This window comes from Ctenopharyngodon idella, chromosome 22 (assembly GCF_019924925.1).
Source record: "Ctenopharyngodon idella isolate HZGC_01 chromosome 22, HZGC01, whole genome shotgun sequence".
Classification (NCBI taxonomy): Eukaryota; Metazoa; Chordata; class Actinopteri; order Cypriniformes; family Xenocyprididae; genus Ctenopharyngodon; species Ctenopharyngodon idella.
Window position 1 is genome coordinate 9,719,919 of NC_067241.1, and position 18,648 is coordinate 9,738,566.

Sequence of the window (18,648 nt, forward strand, 5' to 3'; positions counted from 1 at the left end):
TGAGCTTTCTGTCCCTCCATAGACAGTCTTACTAATCCATATGAATCAAGCGGTTTAGTCTAAATTTTCTGAAGGGACACGATTGCTTTATATGATGAACAGATTTAATTTAGGCTTTAATCACATATAAACATTGATCAGCGAACATAAACAGAAGCTCAACCGAACCTGCTTGACGCACGAGAACAAACCTCTTCCAGAAGCTCAAATGTGCTGCATAACACACGAAAATGAACCTTATTGGTTACGCAGCACTTTAGAACTTTTTGAAGTGTCAAAGTTCCAGTTGTGACGGTCTATGAAGGGACAGAAAGCTCTCAGATTTCATCAAAAAGTGTTCATTTGCATTGCAGGTCTTACGGGTGTGGAACGACATGAGGGTGAGTAATGAATGTCAGAATTTTCATTTTTGGGTGAACTAACCGTTTAATCAGGTGTCAGAAAATTTACCACAGAGATCCGCTTATGGCGGTAATAGTTATGTTGCTTTTCGATTCATTCACCTTTATTTTTTTGAGAATGTTGTGTGAAACTACCATCATTGGGATTACGACTGAATTCCTTAACGTCAGAATGCCCCTATAAGTAACAATAATGCATTGCCACGGGACTTTGATTGACCTGGGAGAACTGTCCCAACTCTATCTCATGAGAAAACATATATTAGGAGTTGGCCATTTCAAATGAACACGTACGATTTGATTTGTACATTTTTTTGGGAGAAAAACAGAATGAAGATCCAACCCTAAACCTAACCCTTGGTGGGGCATTAGTAGATTGTACAAATTCATAGTAATTCAACTCCTATTCACCAAAACATAAAATAATTCTGAATTGTCATGAAAGTCATGAAAAACACGCACCACAAGTTGGGAGAAATGTCTCGGTTACGTATGTAACCCTCGTTCCCTGAAGGAGGGAACGGAGACGTACGTCAGTAGTGACCGACGAATTGGGATCCCAATTCGTCGGTCACTACTGACGTACGTCGAATGTGACCGACTGAAAGGGAACTGCTGTTAAATGTCTCATAGATGACCAGCATGCACTGACATGCAGACTGTCAGTCAATAATTGAGAAAATTGGGAGAATGCATTAACTAGACATTCAAACTGAAGAGAATGCAAATTTACTGCTCAAAGAGAGGGAAACAATGACATTTGTAAGGACAAATCAGTCTTATGATTTATCTGCACAGCTTCTGGGTATGTACTTTGATATTGCCAGTCTTGATTTTAAATTGCTCCAGGACACAAATACCATCTAACAGAGCGCTCATATTTAACACAGAATTAATTTATTACATAAATCTGACTCGACATGACATTCTTTGATATAAGCAAACACTTTTCAAATAGGGCATGTCTGCTGACAGCAAAATGAATACATTTCTGCAGCACCTATAGTAGTAGTAGAAGTAAAAATATTTCAATTTTACTAAAATATTTTATTAAGGACAAAACAAAAACATACATTTGACTGACAATTATGTTCTGTATTCATCCCAAAATAAATGAATTTTAGTGTTTGCAGTGTTCTGTATTAATTATTTTACTTATACAGTAAGCAGAAGGTTCAATTTTAGGTAACAAAATATGAAATCCAACACTACAAAAAAAGCTTATTTTTGAGAATATATTCCTTTAATAAAGAACAAAAAGCACTATGTTGGTACTAATAAACACCATGGCAGAAGATATTTATCAAAGGTTTAATAAACAGAAGATCATCAATAAAGAGCATTGATGTGGAATGTGATCTTTGTCCCACACAAAAACAAAGACACTAACAATCACAACTGAATAAGATCAGTGAATTATTATTTAAGTTTCTTTTTGAAACATTTTGAAAGTATGGAAGCATCATTACAACTCTTTACTGGTCAACAGGCAAACTCTGATTACAATGACTCCCGACTCGGTTAACTGAAACAATCCATACTAGCTTTGGCACGCTCCATCTCATGAAGGAAGTTATAAAACTGTGGTAGAGTCAGCTCTAATGTGGAGAGATACAAGCAAAACAGTCAAAAATGACATCAAATATACACTGAAAATTCTGAATCATATACAGTATGACAACAGATCTGAAGTAAACTCACCCATGTACACATTTTCTGTCGTGTTTCCTTTTCTGATCACCAGTTTCAGCTGTGAGAAGAAAAAAAAGTTTAATGAATCATGAGCCTTATAACTGCATATTTGTCTTGATATATTAGATATTAGACTTTGCCAAAAACAACCACTGAAGATTACAAATGAAAAACAACATAATACCACACATTAGTCAAATATACCCCACTACTTTTGTATTTTACAAATGCACTTAAAGACTGGAATATACACTATGTTTTTTTTTTTGTTGTTGTTGAGAACAGAAGAAAAAAAAAAGTATAAAAAAGGTTGCCATACATTACATATAAACGTTTAGGAATAACAAAGGTCGTCATAAACATTTAGTCATTTCACCAGTACATTATATCAGTAAACATTTACATACACTTACAAATACAATTATCTAAACCACAAAAGAACATGTTATATTAACTGTTTATTTCCTCCATTTGTTCTCAAAGATTTGCATTTGCAGCCAAAGTTCATATTGGAGTCTTCCTTTTCTCTAACCTCTGTTACTATCTGTAGGTGGGTCTTCCTTGTACCATTTCCGGGTTTTTGCCTTTTTACTTGTTGCCAGTAAAATCCTAAATAAATATTTTTCATCTTTTCCAACCTCATCTGGAATATCTCCCAAATATAAAACAAAAAATGATTTTGGTATATGTAGAGTGAAAATACTACTAATAGACCATACAACCTACCAAAAACCATTCACCTTTAGCCAAAAAAATATGTGTATGATAGGCTTTTTCTACCCCACAGTTCCTCCAGCATGGGTGAGAGTTAAGGTTATTTTGATTCCTTCCAATAGAAGGATGGTCAAGAGAGTCTAAAAATGTTTTAAAGGGTTAGTTCACCCAAAAATGAAAATAATGCCATTAATTACTCACCCTCAAGTTGTTCCACACCCATAAGACCTTTGTTCATCTTCAGAACACAAATGAAGATATTTTTTATAAAATCCGATGGCTCAGTGAGGCCTGCATTGCCAGCAAGATAATTAACACTTTCAGATGCCCAGAAAGCTACTAAAGACATTTAAAACAGTTCATGTGACTACAGTGGTTCAACCTCAATGTTATGAAGCGACAAGAATACTTTTTGTGCACCAAAAAAAACAAAAAAAAACAAATAACGACTTTATTCAAAAATATCTAGTGATGGGCGATTCCAAAACACTGCTTCATGAAGCTTCGAAGCTTTATGAATCTTTTGTTTCGAATCAGTGGTTCGGAGCGCGTATCAAACTACCAAAGTCACATCCCCCAGTGGTGAACCATTGAAATTTCGAAACACTTGTGACGTAACAAAGCCTCGTTTACTTAAATCACGTGACTTTGACAGTTTGATACACGCTCCGAACCACTGATTTGAAACAAAAGATTCATAAAGCTTCGAAGCTTCATGAAGCAGTGTTTTGGAATCGCCCATCACTAGATATTGTTGAATAAAGTCATTATTTTGTTTTTTTGGTGCACAAAAAGTTTTCTCGTCGCTTTAAAACATTAAGGTTGAACCACTGTAGTCACATGAACTGTTTTAAATGTCTTTAGTAGCTTTCTGGGCATCTGAAAGTGTTAATTATCTTGCTGTCGATGCAGGCCTCACTGAGCCATCGGATTTTATCAAAAATATCTTAATTTGTGTTCTGAAGATGAATGAAGGTCTTACGGGTGTGGAACGACATGAGGGTGAGTAATTAATGACAGAATTTTCATTTTTAAACTAACCCTTTAAGAACAATGTTGAAGTCACCACCACATATTATTATTCCTTTAGACTCTGTGACCACAAGATCAAAAAGTGTGTATACTTCCAGGAGGTGCATAAACATTTACTAAAATAACCAGATGCTGATACAATTTTCCCTGAACCAAAACATATCGGCCTTCTTTGTCTGATATCTCTTTCAGCAAATCGAAATGTAGAGAGTTATGTATTAATATATGTTTAAAAAAATGTTTAGTCAGTTTATCATGTTCAGAAGAAGAGAGATGACTTTCTTGCAAAAATATAATCTGGCTCTTTTCACGTTTCAACATGGCTATAACCTTCCTCCTTTTAACTGGGTTATTTAACCCATTTACATTTAGCGATGGAATTTTAACATATCACTGCATATCAATTTAGAGATCAATAACAAATGCTGGCAACCTTTAGAACAAACATACAACTGAAATAAAACCGAACGCACAAGAACAATGACTTCCACAATTAAGGTCCAAACATGACCTGGTAAATCCAGTTCCAATCCTGGGATGAGGGATCTAGTCCTACTACTGGTAGGGGACCCTCGCTATCACTTAAATGGTGGATGATCTCCCCTAATAGTATAGCACCAATCATAAGTCAAATAACAGTCCCCGGTCAATTTTCTCAAATGTCCAATTATTGCCCTATATAGTTGAATGATATCATAAAAATAAAGACTCGTAAAATTAGTAATATTTTACCTATAGAGGAGTGTTCAGACTCCAAATTCAACATACAGTCCACCAAAAAGTTGTTTAAACACGGTTAAATCTGCATACCTCTTCAGAGCTCAGTTCAGTAATGTCCGTTCAATTATTAATCCAATGTTAGTGGTCGTCTCTGGAAGCCCTGAAGCTTCTCCCGTATGCAGAGCGCTTATTCTCACTTTCTGCCATTGGGTATGTCGCGTCAGCCTTTCTTCCCACCGGCTTTCAAATCCTTCAGCTATCCCCATCAAGTCCACTGCATACCCCCTCTTGTTCAAGTCCTTTGCCGCCTCCGCTGCGCTGTCATAAAGCTGAGGTCCTGTCTCCCAATGGATTCGCATCTTAACAGGGTAAGGGGTCTGGAATCGAATTTTGTTCTCCATAAAGGACTCTTAACTTGTTTGTATTCCTTGAGCTTTGCATTAATTTCCACTGGATAGTCATGTGCAAAGAAAACTGGTCTGCCCTCGTATCGTATTTCTTTCGCCCATGCTGCACGTAGGACCAGATCTTTAGTACTGTATTGCAGGAAACTGACAATGATCAATCTCAAGGTGGCATCATTCTGAGGTCTCGGGCCTAGAGACCTATGTGCTCTCTGTATCTGCAGGTCTGGATCGTCATCCAGCGAAAGCTCCGTTTTCAGTAGGCCATTGATTAACTTAAACATGGACGCCCCCTCCGCTCCTTCTTTAATGATTCGGATATCATTTCACCGTGACCGACATCCAAGATCCGTGATATCGTCTTTTGATCCTTCAAAGTTTGAAGTAGCGCATCTTTCAGTTCAAGGTGCTCAGATTCGAGTCCAGTAATTTTTTCCTCTGTCCCACCTAACCTTGTGCTATGTGACTGAATATCCTTGGCAATATCTTGCAGCTTCTGGTTTATGTCTCTTATCAGCTTTTCAACTGCAGTTTTAATATCCTCCCTAAACTCTTCCTAGAACTGGCTAAATTCTTTTCTCAACTCTGTCTTCAAGTTGGAGTTATCTTTGCTAAGTGCCCGCAGTGCTTGTAAAGTTTTGGTGCCATCTTTCTCCGGTGCAGATTTGTCATTGTCATCAACCGTCTTGTTACCCTCTTCAGTTGTTTTTTGTTTCGCCCCAATCGTTTTACAGTCGTTTCTCGTATTTGAATTGGAAATTCTTAGAGTATGAGGGCTTTTTCAACTCAATGACCGGGAGCTATATAGTTTTATGCTGCCATCTAGAGCCTCGCTCCAACCGGAAGTCATATATATGACTTTTAAAATATGAACAAAGTTTTAAAACACTGGGCATCACACACTTGCCAACTTTAAAAACGGTTACAGAGAACAACTGAACATCAAGCACTAAACGACTGAGGGTCACACACTTGCTGGGTCCAAAACCGGCTTGTTCCCTCGCTGCCCTATCAGGCAATGACTTTGCAGGCAGCGTTTGCAGAAGAAGGTAGGCTACCTCACGAAACGGATCTCAAACAGACTTCTGAAGCCGCATAACGGTTTAATGATCTACAACAAAATAGAAACAGCTTAACTAAGCAGACATTTAATTACAATACTAATTTCTCACTAGATATTACATCAAAATTGGAAAAAGTTGGTCAAAAATGTCAATTTACACACTAACTGACCACCAACCACAACTTTCAGATGCCATTTTTATTTTTTAGCTCAACTGTCACAGAACCGAACACACAAGATTGTGGGATATCGATCAGACTAGACAAGACGTGACACGATCATAGGATTAGATGTGCCTTCGTTCTGAACACAACAAACTCATTGCTAGGAGACGCATTACAAATGAAAACGTGTTCTAAAAATCAGCTTAAAATAGCAAACATGTTTGATACCCTCCAACATTATACAGGATGGGTGTGGTTGAGCGGAGTCTGCGATGGTAGATAGAGCTCAGGAGACAAGCGGCAAAAAAGTGGGTCAATTGTTTGATAACTAGCACCTGTTTCCACTCTCAGTGACAGGTGGATATAAGGCACTGGCTAAAGGCACCCACACATGACAAGATAATCAGGGTGATTTTGTGCCCAATTCTCCCCTTCTGACAATCCTAAGTAAAGTCCCGATTATATTGATGGTTCTACAGTTTGTGGTGTGAGATGTGTTAAGAGTGACTGAATCTGTTCGGAAGAACGTCGGGCCGCACCGTTCTCAAATTCTAAATGTTGAATATTTACAATCAGAAATCCTGTTGTGTGGGGGGAACCCAGAGGACAAACACACACACTCTCAAGATTGTCACATGGAACGAAACGATACCCAATCAAAAGTGAGCTGACGGAAGACAGTCCCATACATAACATGACTTCATCCAAACCTTTTTCTTTTTTTCCCCTGCAAATTTTCTGTAAAAACCAGTAAAAACACTATTATCGCCAATTCTTCTTGCCCGTCGTCCGCCATGTTTGTTTACTCTAAAGTCACGTTTGATCGTGAGAGATTTTGTGAGATTTCTCGTGTTCACAGTCAGGACTCTGGGTGTTTGTGAATGGAGTCTGTTAGTGTGTGGCGTACTGTCTTGATCACATTGCGGCACTCCACATGCTATAGGAACAAAACCATTAAATCTATGGGTTTTTTTTTTGTTATGTTTGTTAAATGTTAAATCTTTTAGTGTGGGCCAGCCTTTACCTGGGACGGGAAGAGAGATGAGTGTGGAGTTGAAAAGGTGCCTTTTCTGTTTAGTATTGTATGAGATTTAAAATAAAGTTTGTGAAAGTCCTCTTGTTGCCCCTGACTTCTCCTGCCATTGAACTGAAAAGTATTACACATTATTTTCTGGGAAATCTGTCAACTCCAACTTCCCAAAATCTGAAGACGGACACTGACTTTCAGCAACTAACCTCAAATCCTCCAGACTGTAAAACATCTGGGCAAAATGTGTGTAGCATATTCCAGCCTTAAATTTGTTTGAACCATCAAGCAAAGGGTAAATGCACCTTAAAATCAATTTATTGGTGAATATTTGCTATGACTTTCAAAAAGTTAAAGAGGTTTACCTGTAGAAAAATGTTTCCAGTCTTTTGCAGCTCACTTGTACCAACAGTAACTGTCAAGGATTATGCATTTAAATTATTCACATATTATATAACACATTATTTATTTTCTTATTTACAATGATATAGATTTAAATACAAATGTTTGTCTATTGCTTACCCCCAAATTTCCACTCCATGTCAATAAGCTGGTTGACCATTAGTGTCTGTCCCACAGCCAGCCTGGACAAAACAGGGTAGTGAACTCTCCACTGAAATAAATGGAAGATGTAGACATAGTGAATCTTAGTCATACCCATCCACAACCGCACGGAAACACCAAATAAAGAGAAGAGAAGCACCAAAATAACTCATCCATGATGTCTCAATGTTAAGACATACCTGGTCAGAGAAATGACTGGCCTTGTCTTCATTTAGTCCTGTGATTAAGCAATAGAGCTCATTGTTAAACTGGGAAATATAGTTAAACATGTACAGATTATGGGTGTGAGGAAAGATCGTACCTAATGAGAGCAAGTCCACCTTCACCTGTTCAGCTGTTAGGTTTCTTTTTAAAGCACCTAAAGAAGGGAGGAAGACACTAATATTGTTTCTATATGCACATTATATCTCTGTTCCAAACCTAATGACCTAAATAGGCAGCATTATAACTGATATGGACCTTGATAATGTACCAATTTGGAACACTAAATAGGGGTGTAATGATTCATCAATATGAATCTATGCATCAGTCAAATGACTAATGATATGATGTATCGTTGCAACATGTAAAAAAAAAAAAAAAAAATCGATATATTAGCTTTATTTTTTAAATTTATTTTTTATTTTTTCAGCAACTGGAGTACCTCATTTTGCGATGAAACATGCAAATTAAATCACTGACACTAAACATAGGCAGTAATTCTGAAGGACACACAAATTGCGCTCTGCAAGTGATATTCTAATACAAATATATGGTAAAATAATCAATTTTGAAATAAACTTAAACACTAAACTATTTTATTAACAATTAAATGAAAAGTAAATTCATAATAAACATTCCTCTGTAAAAAATATTGTATTGATGCATTAGAAAAAGTCTAAAATTTGATTTTGGTTTTGTGTTACTACCTTTTGAAACAGTCTTCACATCAAGAGTGCACTTATAATACTGCCTATGTAAGCAGCTCACTATAGGCTTTTTTAAACTCAGCCTATATGTTTTTTGTATGTCTGTCTGATTATTCATTTTATTCTACACTACCACTTTGATCATTTTCCCCCAACAGTATGATTAGTAATTTGACACATTTCTCTTCATTCTAATGTGTAAAAGCACAGGCAGCAGGATAGTCATTGCATGCAAATGTAGCAGCACACCAATGCATAGTGATTAGTAGGGTCGGGCAGTCTACATGTGACATTAGGTCCAGATTCCCAAGGGCAATTTGCAACAAGGGCTATTTGCATATGTTAGGATCCTCTAGACGCATAATGCAGCAATTTGGTGTAAAATACAGTGAACAATCACTCACTGTGATTAGGATCATAGCGTTCACTGTTTAGATTAGTGCTGGGGTCAGGCTAAGCGTCTACATTTGATGTTATCACCAGCAGAAGGGGAGTGCATTATTCAACAGTGGATATTCAGATTAAGGTGCTCGATCTGTTCAAGATGAGGGTCTTTAAGGTTTTACCATGAGGTAGGAGGAGGACACTCTTCATCAGAGCCCTCAGTGGTCCTGCACTCATCCCATTCTCTCCAGCAAACTCCGTCAGCTGTTGCAAGAACCGCTCGGACTGAAGAGGAAAAGGCCAAATATTTAACTTTTTCTTGTGTTGTGATTATAAATACTTTTAAAAGAGATTGTTCACCCAAAAATGAAAATTTTGTCATCATTTACTCACCCTCAAGTTGTTCCAAACCTGTATGAATTTCTTTCTTCTGCTGAACACGGAAGATATTTTGAAGAAAATGGGTAACCAAACATTTGAAGGGCCCCATTGACTTATGGAAAAAAAAAAAATACTATGGAAGTCAATGGGCCCATCAACTGTTTGGTCACCAACATTATTCAAAATATCTTCTTTTGTGTTCAGCAGAAGAAAGAAATTCATACAGGTTTGTATGGAAGCCCGTTTCCGCCACTTAATAAAAAAATAAAAACAGTAATTGCGACTTTTTATCTCAGAATTCTGACTTTTTATCTCACAATTGCAAGTTTATATCTCACAATTCTGACTTTTTTTCTCACAATTGCGAGTTATAAAGTCACAATTCTGAGACATAAACTTGCAATTGCGTGATATAAAGTCAGTATTGCGAGATATAGTTTCACACAATTGTGAGTTTATATCTCACAATTGAGAAAAAAGTCAGAATTGTGAGAGAAAAAAAGTCAGAACTGTGCAATTGTGAGTTTATAACTTGCAATTGTGAGAAAAAAATCAGAATTGTGACTATATCACGCAATTGCGAGTTTATATCTCAGAATTCAGACTTTTTTTCTCGCAATTGCCAGTTATAATGTCAGAATTGCGAGGGAAAAAAAATGAATTCTGACTTTATATCACGCAATTGTGAGAAAAAAGTCAGAATTCTGAGATAAAAAGTCGCAATTACCATTTTTATTTTTTTATTTAGTGGCGGAAACTAAATAAGTTGTTCCATAGGTTTGGAACAACTTGAGGGTGAATAAATGATGACAGAATGTTAATTTTTGGGTGAACTATCCCTTTAAAAACAAGAATCATTTTACACTATCATTTTACATGTTGTTATCACAATAAATGTTCACATATTCAATCTTTGTTTACTCTTAACCATCTTAACTACTCTTTGTTTACTGTTATATGTTCATTTTTATCTTTTTGTTGTCGTTATATTCATGTATTTGGCAGACACTTTTATCCAAAGTGACTGCATTCAAGCTAGACATTTTATCGTTTCTTGTATTTCCTGGTAATGATTTAACAGAGAAATAGCTTTTCAGAGATGCAATCTGGGAGTGTTGACTCACCTCTTTGGGTTCTAGAAGGAACTGGTATAAGATCTCTGTCAGACTCACAAATTGCTGTAAAGGGAGGGGAGTTAAGTAAAGTTGAGTGATTGGCCTTGAATGTAGGTTACATATGTGTATTATCTACAATGTAGGTGAAAAGCTGAAATTAAGGTATATCAGTACAGACAGTAAGTAGCAGAGACACATGCAGATAAATGTTTGGACAAAACTTTTTGACTTTAAATCACTTTAAACATAAGTGAACACCAGACTCGTTTTTGCTGCTTTTCCATCACTGTTCGTCTTGTTCTCACCCATTTAAAAACATTAAAATATTAGCTAAATTGCAAAAAAAATAAAAATAAATTGCAATGTCTAGCATTAGGTATTTAGACATTTTAATATCATGAGAAACGTGTGTTCAAACTTTACTGGTAGTGTACCTTATGTTTGTAGCTAAATGTTGTATAAAACTCTATAGCAGTGATCAAATACATATTAGAAAGGAAAGCATAATGGTGTCTATGTTACTTATAAAAATAAGTCAAGCTGTTTCCCCAAACATTCACAGCAAACCAAAAACGGGTGTCTATTATATTTACGGCATGATACAATTGCGATCGTGTCAAAATACAGTAAAACAATTATAGTAAATTATTTTAAATAGTGGCTGTTGAAGTCTTCTACATAACTAATGAAGCTCAGGTTAGTCGTGCTAATGCTAAGTGTTATGGTACTGTAATATCACGTGACAACACATTATACACACTTAAGCGAGACATTAGGTGACTTATTTCTGAAGGCGCGATGATCGATAGACCGTTTATTTACATCCAATTAAATTATACACAACATCTGTTGATCACAAACACACTAAACTCATTCTTTAAGATCGTAGTTCACACTTTCCATTCCCAGCATACTGAATTCTTACCTGTTCACTGAATTTATTCAGATTCTGAAAGTCAGTGCTGACATTGTCGGGTAATGTATCATTCGTGAAATGCAACTGCAACATTGTTTCCTTGCAGCTCCGCTGTTGATACACTCAACTGTCACATCTGCTTCCACACTTCCGCTGCTCATTCAGGCCAATGATTTAGCGCAGCACTTTCGCCATTCTCAAACTTGCGCGTTCTCCTGAGCACATGGTCGTGAACTTTTTGTAGTGCAGTGATAATGTAGCCTAGATGTTTTTGTGTGTTAATTAAACTATCATAACGGACAATATAAGTAAATATTAATTTCTTTGCAAAAAGTAGCTGATTAAGTTCGTCTTATTTATAAAATATGTGCCATGATATTAACCCTTAAATGGGCAGCAACATAAAATACCTCAGTAAATTAATTTATTGCGATTTTCCAAAACATCAGGTCTCAAGTAATAAAATTTTCCTGTTTTTACTAAAAATATTGCTTATATTTTCAATTGTACAGTTTATATCTCCCATGAAAAAAATGTAGGCTATCAATATTACTCTGGCAAATCCTAATGCAATGCTATAAACTATGTTTCTTAGTTTGTTTGAACAGGGCAACTCTTGTGGGACCATGGTTTTTATACAAAGTCACTTGACCTGAGTTTTTACAGGGACCAATTTTAAATAATTTCTTCAGAAATTGGGCACATTCATTGTCGCTTGCTCCCCCCATGCTCTAAAATATCTGTAAACTATAACAACATATATAATATTATATTATAATATGCTCAACATACAAAGTAGATATTTAATAATTTCCAACATTATAAATAGGTTACATACAGTCCCATAAAAATGCGTTTCAAGCAATCCAACAAACATAAAAAGTAGTTCTGTAAGTGAAAAAAAAACCGCATGCATATTTTATTTGCACAAAATAGAATTTCACAGCACGTGCATGGCAAACTCATCTCATCCTGAGAAAGGGTTAAACAGTAGGAGGTAAAAGTAGCTTTTATTCAGTGGGAGTGCGATTCGAGACCCGGGAAAAGTCACGCCTGAGTGTAGTAGAGGCGAAAGACCGAGCGGTTCTTGTGAACGAGACTCCATTTACATATTCACCCTAAGGGTTTAAAGGCGTGTGTACCACCAAAGATTAGTGTGACATACATTGGTACCTTGGCAGTGGACTACTCTGACTGCACATTCTGCTCTCAAGCGTTTTTTAATAAGACTACTTCTCCAGAGACAGGTAAGTTTCATGCCTCTTCTGCATGGAGCGCTGGTGCGCGTTCTCGGGAAGAGTTCAAGTGCAGCATGACCGCACATGTCTAATGATATTCTCAAACTTAGTTTTATTTAACTTACTTTAACCAATATATCTATATATAACTAGAATGTATTTATATTTCGTTTTGTGAAACCATGGAAATAGTGTGTGGTTATCGAGCGTGCATGGCTGAGGCGTGCTGAAAGCAAGTCTTATTGGAGATTATAGCGTATAGCGTGGCGTGGAGAAGATTCTGAGATTTATCCCTCATTTTCCTACATTACTGGTTTGAGTTCTTTAGTGCACGTTTCCTAATGAATTTCGATTTGTTACACTTTTAGGGAATTTCCTATTCCAAGATTTCCACGTTGTCAAGAAAATCCAGATGTTTAGTGAAGATGCAAGTGAGATTTTAAAATAGTAGATAGTAAATGTAATTGAAGCCCATATTCTAAATTAGTGACCGTTTTACTAACTTTGCGAATAAGTAGGCTAGATAAACGAAGTCAAATAATTTCTGTCAGCCTATATTAAAACCGGTTTATTCCGTTGACGTCAAGAAGTTTAGTAACAGCGTCACACGGATTAAAGTTTTTACTGTCGTGACAGCATCTCCTTTTGCAACATAATTGATAATGGGCGCATTTTATATACCTCTATTGTGCATTCTTCACGGAGGCCTATGGAAATGTTTTTAAAGTTAATCGAAAATGAAAGTTCTATCATTATTTACATAACCAAACTGTATCACTGTCTTTCTTCTGTGGAACACATAATCGGATGTTGGTCATAATAGTAGGGAATGAATGACGGACTTTCATCTTTCACTTTCCTTTTTTTTTCTGTAGAAGGAAAGTGAATGGCGAATGAGGCTGTCATTGTCATTTTGTGGTCCGCACTAGATCATACAGGTTTGGACTAACATGAGAGCGAGTAAAAGACGACATTATTTAAATTTTTTAGTGAGCTATTCCTTCAAAGCAATAGAAATGCGAGCGCGTAAATATGGAGGCGATCAGTGCAGGTGAATTCCGCAGCAGGGTGAATGTGAGTTGAGTCGAGCGTGCATCTGAGCGAGGGTAACGTGCTAATTGTCGTTGGTAGACTGTACGGCGGAGCGCGCGCTCAATGCCCGCGGGGCCTCTCGGAGGAATGCCGCGCCGTCACTTTGGTTTTGCGCTGCTGCATAAAATGACTCAGACTTCAGTCAAACCTCTAGTAACAATGAGACTGCACACTGAACTCAGAACGATACGGCCAGTTCGAATAACGTGACCCTCCCTCGGCTTTTATTGATGTCCAAAACCTAAGTCGTTCATTCATAACTCGCTTTCTTTTCTGTCAGCTCACAGCTGCATTCACGTTGTTAGAAACTAGCGATGTCCATTTTGTGAGCAAACCGTTCTTTTAAATCCTTTTCTAAGTGCATGTTTTTTTTTTATGCATATGTTAAAATTTATTTTCACCACATCATTTTTAAATAAATATGTCATAACTGGACCTTCTGGTTAAAGCATCAGCCTTCTCTCTGGTGACATGCGCAGGACTCGTCCAATCATTTAGTCTGCTTAAACCCCTCCCCTCAAGCCTGCGTTCATCCAAAATCCCTTTCAAGGAAAGTCTGTTCACTCAGCGGCCATATTTGCAACGCCTCCAGGCAGCTATTTCGGGCATTCAAATACCAAGTCCTATCTATTTGAATGGGGGAATCCTGAAATCTCAAAAACTACTTGGCGAACTCCCAATTAAATTACATATTTCAAATCAGCAACAAAATCTGACGTGAACAGTCCCATAAATGTTGTTTCTTATGCTAAAATAGCATTAAAAAAGCTTATTTTCACTGCGCATGTGCAGTCGTTGCAGTGACGCAATGACTTTATCAATCAGCGATTGGCTCTTTTACTTAGAAGGCGGGATGTATTCCGCCATATTGCGCGTTGCAGTTTCTCCTATTTATAACTAATAGGAGTGAACAATAGACTGTAAAAAATATGGACGTAGTGTCTGTGACGTCACCCGTAGATTTCTGAAGAGCATTTTTGAAGCGAAAATGAGGCCGCTGCCTTCTTAGCAGCGCGTCACTCCCGGATAACTGAAAATGGGCAAAGAGGCGGGACGTGGTTGGAACTGAGGTGCCTGGTTACTGAAACCACGCCCGCCTAGCGCGACGTGATCATGTTATCAGGCTAAGAAGCTATCTATCTATCTTAGATACTATCTAAAATATTAATAAAGATAAGTTATATAATTTGAAAGTTCTAAATGTTTACTGTCAACATACAGTGTCTTTTTTACAATTTAGATGCTCCAGCACCAGTAATTGTAATTTGTGTTGGGTGTGCAAATAACAGCATGAAAAATCAACGGGACTTCATACCTTTATAATGAAATAGAGATCGCGAGATAAATCCAATCCGTTGCACTTGGGCAAAATGTCCACGAGTGTCCATTGAAAAACAAAAAACAGTACTTTTTGTCCACAAAAGCATTAAATCCATGAAATATTGATATATTATCCATTGTTTGCATCACATTTCTTCTGAATGATCTGCTTTCTATTCTTTAAGAAATTATGCAACCTGAGCAGCGTTTATGTTGTAAAACTGTATATGATTGTATATATCTCACAAACAAATGAGTCCGCGTCCAAAGTATAATTTTTCAAAACGCAGCAGTTAAATATGCAAGCAGTGCTGTCGGAGTTTTATATCCTCCCACCATTGTCACTGTAATAAATCTCAGACTCAGGAACAACACTTTTAGCCAATGCCACGATCCAACAACGTGTGTTCTGTTTATCTTCCGCATGCGTGCACATGTACACAGACGCACATCTGTCTCGAGTCTCGACCATTAACGCAGCAAGCCATATTATTTTATAATTGTATATATTATTATTTTATAATTGTATGAAATAATCCCGAAAAAAAGCACAAACACGGCAGAGATGCCAAATTCAGCAGCTGGAATTAGCTGTGGTAACATGACAGCTCACAGACAGCAGCGGCAAACCTGTCACTCAAGCGACCACCCCTTAATTATGCATAACTTTAAGGCTTAATGTAATTTAAACGGATGAGTTATAAAAAAAATTCACCCCCCTCAGAGTTGTCATGAAGGTCAAAATTAGTTGTATAGACCAAAACCACAATTTGATCCAGGCTGTAAACATGTTTTTTTCTGCTGTAAAGTTGGGCATTTTAACATGGGACTCAATGAGATTCTGCTCTCTTTTGGAGCCTGTCCCTAGCAGCCAGTCGATGAATCGCAGTTTAAGTCACTTCCGTATTGGCTTTAAGAGAAACTGCTGGAGGTTGCCGCTTGGAGTGAACCGTCTTTCTATATCTATCCATGGGTTTCATATTACGTCACTGTGCTTTATCGCCGCCATTTTTGTGCCCGGTCACAGCTGCGTGACCTGTTTCAGTCTATGGTCACAGCAGCTACAACTATCAGAGGAAGATCAACAACACACTCCCAGAAGGTTCAGAACAAGGTACAATATGCCTGGGATATGTTGTGCCGTTAGCTGCAATAACAGTCTTCAAAGAAACCCAGAACTACAATTTTATTAGATCCCTAAGGAGTTAGATCGGAGGAATAAATGGTTGGCTTCAATCAGAAGGGACCACTGGCAGCCAAACATTAATAACTACTGGGACTGTAATTTACATAACATTATAATGAGAACACTATTGTAATAAAATGTTGTGAATTCAGCGTGTTGTTGCGGGAAGTGCGCGTCTACAGGAGTTGAACATTCTGATTAGCACATAACTTAGTTCAAGCTTTACTTGTGCATTCGCATCATTTTGTGCAGATAAGTCGTAATATTAAATTTATGTAGCCTAGTATAAATATCTGATTAATCTCATATAGGATGCGTTTCGTTGAGGTAAATAACCCACAGAGCTTTATTGTACTGATGACAATCTTTAGCTTCAGCGCGAGCGCTCAAACAGCAACGCTGTCTTATACATAACATTATAATTGTATACACTATTGTAATAAAACGGGAAGAGCACATCCACAACAGTTACATTATTCTGATACGTTACTTAGGCATAGTTCAAGTTCATCTGTGCGTGATTTTGTGCAAATAGTTGTAGCCTAATATTATTTTTATTTTGTATTAAAAAATCTGAATTATTTTATATAGGATGTGTTCCGCTGAGTTAATTAACCTTCTAGCTTCAGTTTACGGGAGTTTATTCTCTTCAGCTTCAGCATGATGTTATTTCAAACAGTCATTAAAGATGTTTACTATTACTATTTACTATTACTGTAATATTAAAAATGTTTCATATTTTTTCAAAAACTTGAATGCATTATTTTTAATAACTAGCCCTTGTATTGTTCTCGCATTATTTTCATCAACATATGGTTTGAATAAAATCATTTCCTTATTGTCCGTACGGAGGCTATTTAATTTATCCATGGCACATGCATTTTGTTTCTTTATAGTCTAAGTAATGTTGTCAAATGACATGTTTACATTGAGGTATTTTATGTTATTTTATTTATTTATTTTTTTGTTCGGCAATAGATTTTTTGGTAACACTTTCGATGGATTATGTACTAGATCCACCTTATTCTCGTGGGCACTACTGTATAAATGTTTTTAAGGGACAAAACACAGTTGAAGGTAATAAAATAAGGATCACAAACAATTACAGATGTTTTTTTTTTTTTTTTTTTTCCAAATCGTCTCATAAAGATAACAACATTGCTGTTTGAGCTGCGCAAGCTGAAGCTGAAGAAATGAACACCCGTAAACTGAAGCGCTTTAATTCAGATATATTTATACCAGATAAACATAATATTGCAACTTATATTTGCACAAAATCATGCACACATGAACTTGAGCTAAGTAATGTAGTCAGAATGTAGCTCCTGTTGTGGATGCGTTCTCTGTAACAACACGCCGAAACACAGCAACAAAGCCCAAAGAATTCAAAACATTCTATTTTAATAGTGTATACAATTATAATGTTATTAATATGACAGCCACAATCATAGTTATTAATGTTTTGCGTTGCTGTTTGAGTACCCGCACTGAAGCTAAAGATGATCATCAGTAGCGCTGCTGTGTTAGTTGGCTGCCATGTTGGACACAAAAATGGCGGTGGGCATAGCGGAAGTGACGTCTTCTTCGGTACCCATGGTTCATCTGCCTCCATTGTTAAGTGCAATGCCTATATCTCAAAAAACCAATCAACAGCAGATGCATTGAACCAAGTCCCCGTAATAATTTGTTTTCTTTTTCGATAATTCGTGATGTACGTCACGGTCACAATATGGAAAAAGAGATCTGTTGCTTCTTCTATTTCATCGCAACTTTAGTGATTTGTTCACTAATCGGACTGAATCGGTCTGAGCAGTTCTTGAGTCAACAACTCACTGATACATTGAACCAAGAGCATCTTGGGGCTAAAGTTTATTTTGAACTAGTTATTTTGGTTCGTCATGTCAGAAAGATCATGTTTACATGTTTAAAGGATTAGTTCACTTTCAAATGAAAATTACCCCCAAGCTTTACTCACCCTCAAGCCATCCTAGGTGTATAAGACTTTCTTCTTTCTTATGAACACAGTCGGCGATATATTAATAAATATCCTGATGCATCCAAGCTTTATAATGGCAGTGAGCGGGATCAGTGAGTATGAGCTGAAGAAAGTGCCTCCATCCACATCCATCCATCATAAACATACTCCACACGGCTCCGGGGGTTAATAAAGGCCTTCTGAAGCGAAGCGATGTGTTTTTGTAAGAAAAATATCCATATTTAACAAGTTATGAAGACCGCCTTCAACTTAGGAAGAAAGTGCAATGCCTCTTGCAGTTCAAAAAGCTTACGCTATGTCCTACGCCTGCAATATTCAACTTACGGTAAAA

At 37.0% G+C, this 18,648-nt stretch overlaps 2 protein-coding genes across 5 annotated transcripts in view; one reads left to right on the forward strand and one right to left on the reverse strand.

Moving 5' to 3' along the window:
- Nucleotides 1-1,276: 1,276 nt before the first annotated feature.
- On the reverse strand, nt 1,277-11,678 carry commd7 (COMM domain containing 7). Its single transcript, XM_051879006.1, has 9 exons — nt 11,495-11,678; nt 10,579-10,632; nt 9,256-9,358; nt 8,083-8,139; nt 7,961-7,998; nt 7,740-7,830; nt 7,583-7,632; nt 2,103-2,151; nt 1,277-1,999 (listed from the first exon to the last, which is right to left on the reverse strand). The coding sequence occupies exons 1-9, from the start codon at nt 11,576-11,578 to the stop codon at nt 1,923-1,925; spliced, it is 603 nt and encodes a 200-aa protein (XP_051734966.1). The 5' UTR covers nt 11,579-11,678; the 3' UTR covers nt 1,277-1,922.
- Nucleotides 11,679-12,492: 814 nt separating this feature from the next.
- dnmt3bb.1 (DNA (cytosine-5-)-methyltransferase 3 beta, duplicate b.1) overlaps nt 12,493-18,648 on the forward strand; it is a 48,416-nt gene continuing 42,260 nt past the window's right edge. For 2 of the 4 annotated variants that reach the window (XM_051879003.1, XM_051879005.1), the window contains exon 1: nt 16,169-16,249. In XM_051879003.1, the coding sequence (XP_051734963.1) occupies nt 16,184-16,249 (66 nt within the window). In that variant the 5' untranslated portion in view covers nt 16,169-16,183. Of the gene's footprint in view, nt 12,733-16,168; nt 16,250-18,648 lie in introns of those variants that run through there. The other 2 variants (XM_051879004.1, XM_051879002.1) reach the window with 2 other exon arrangements.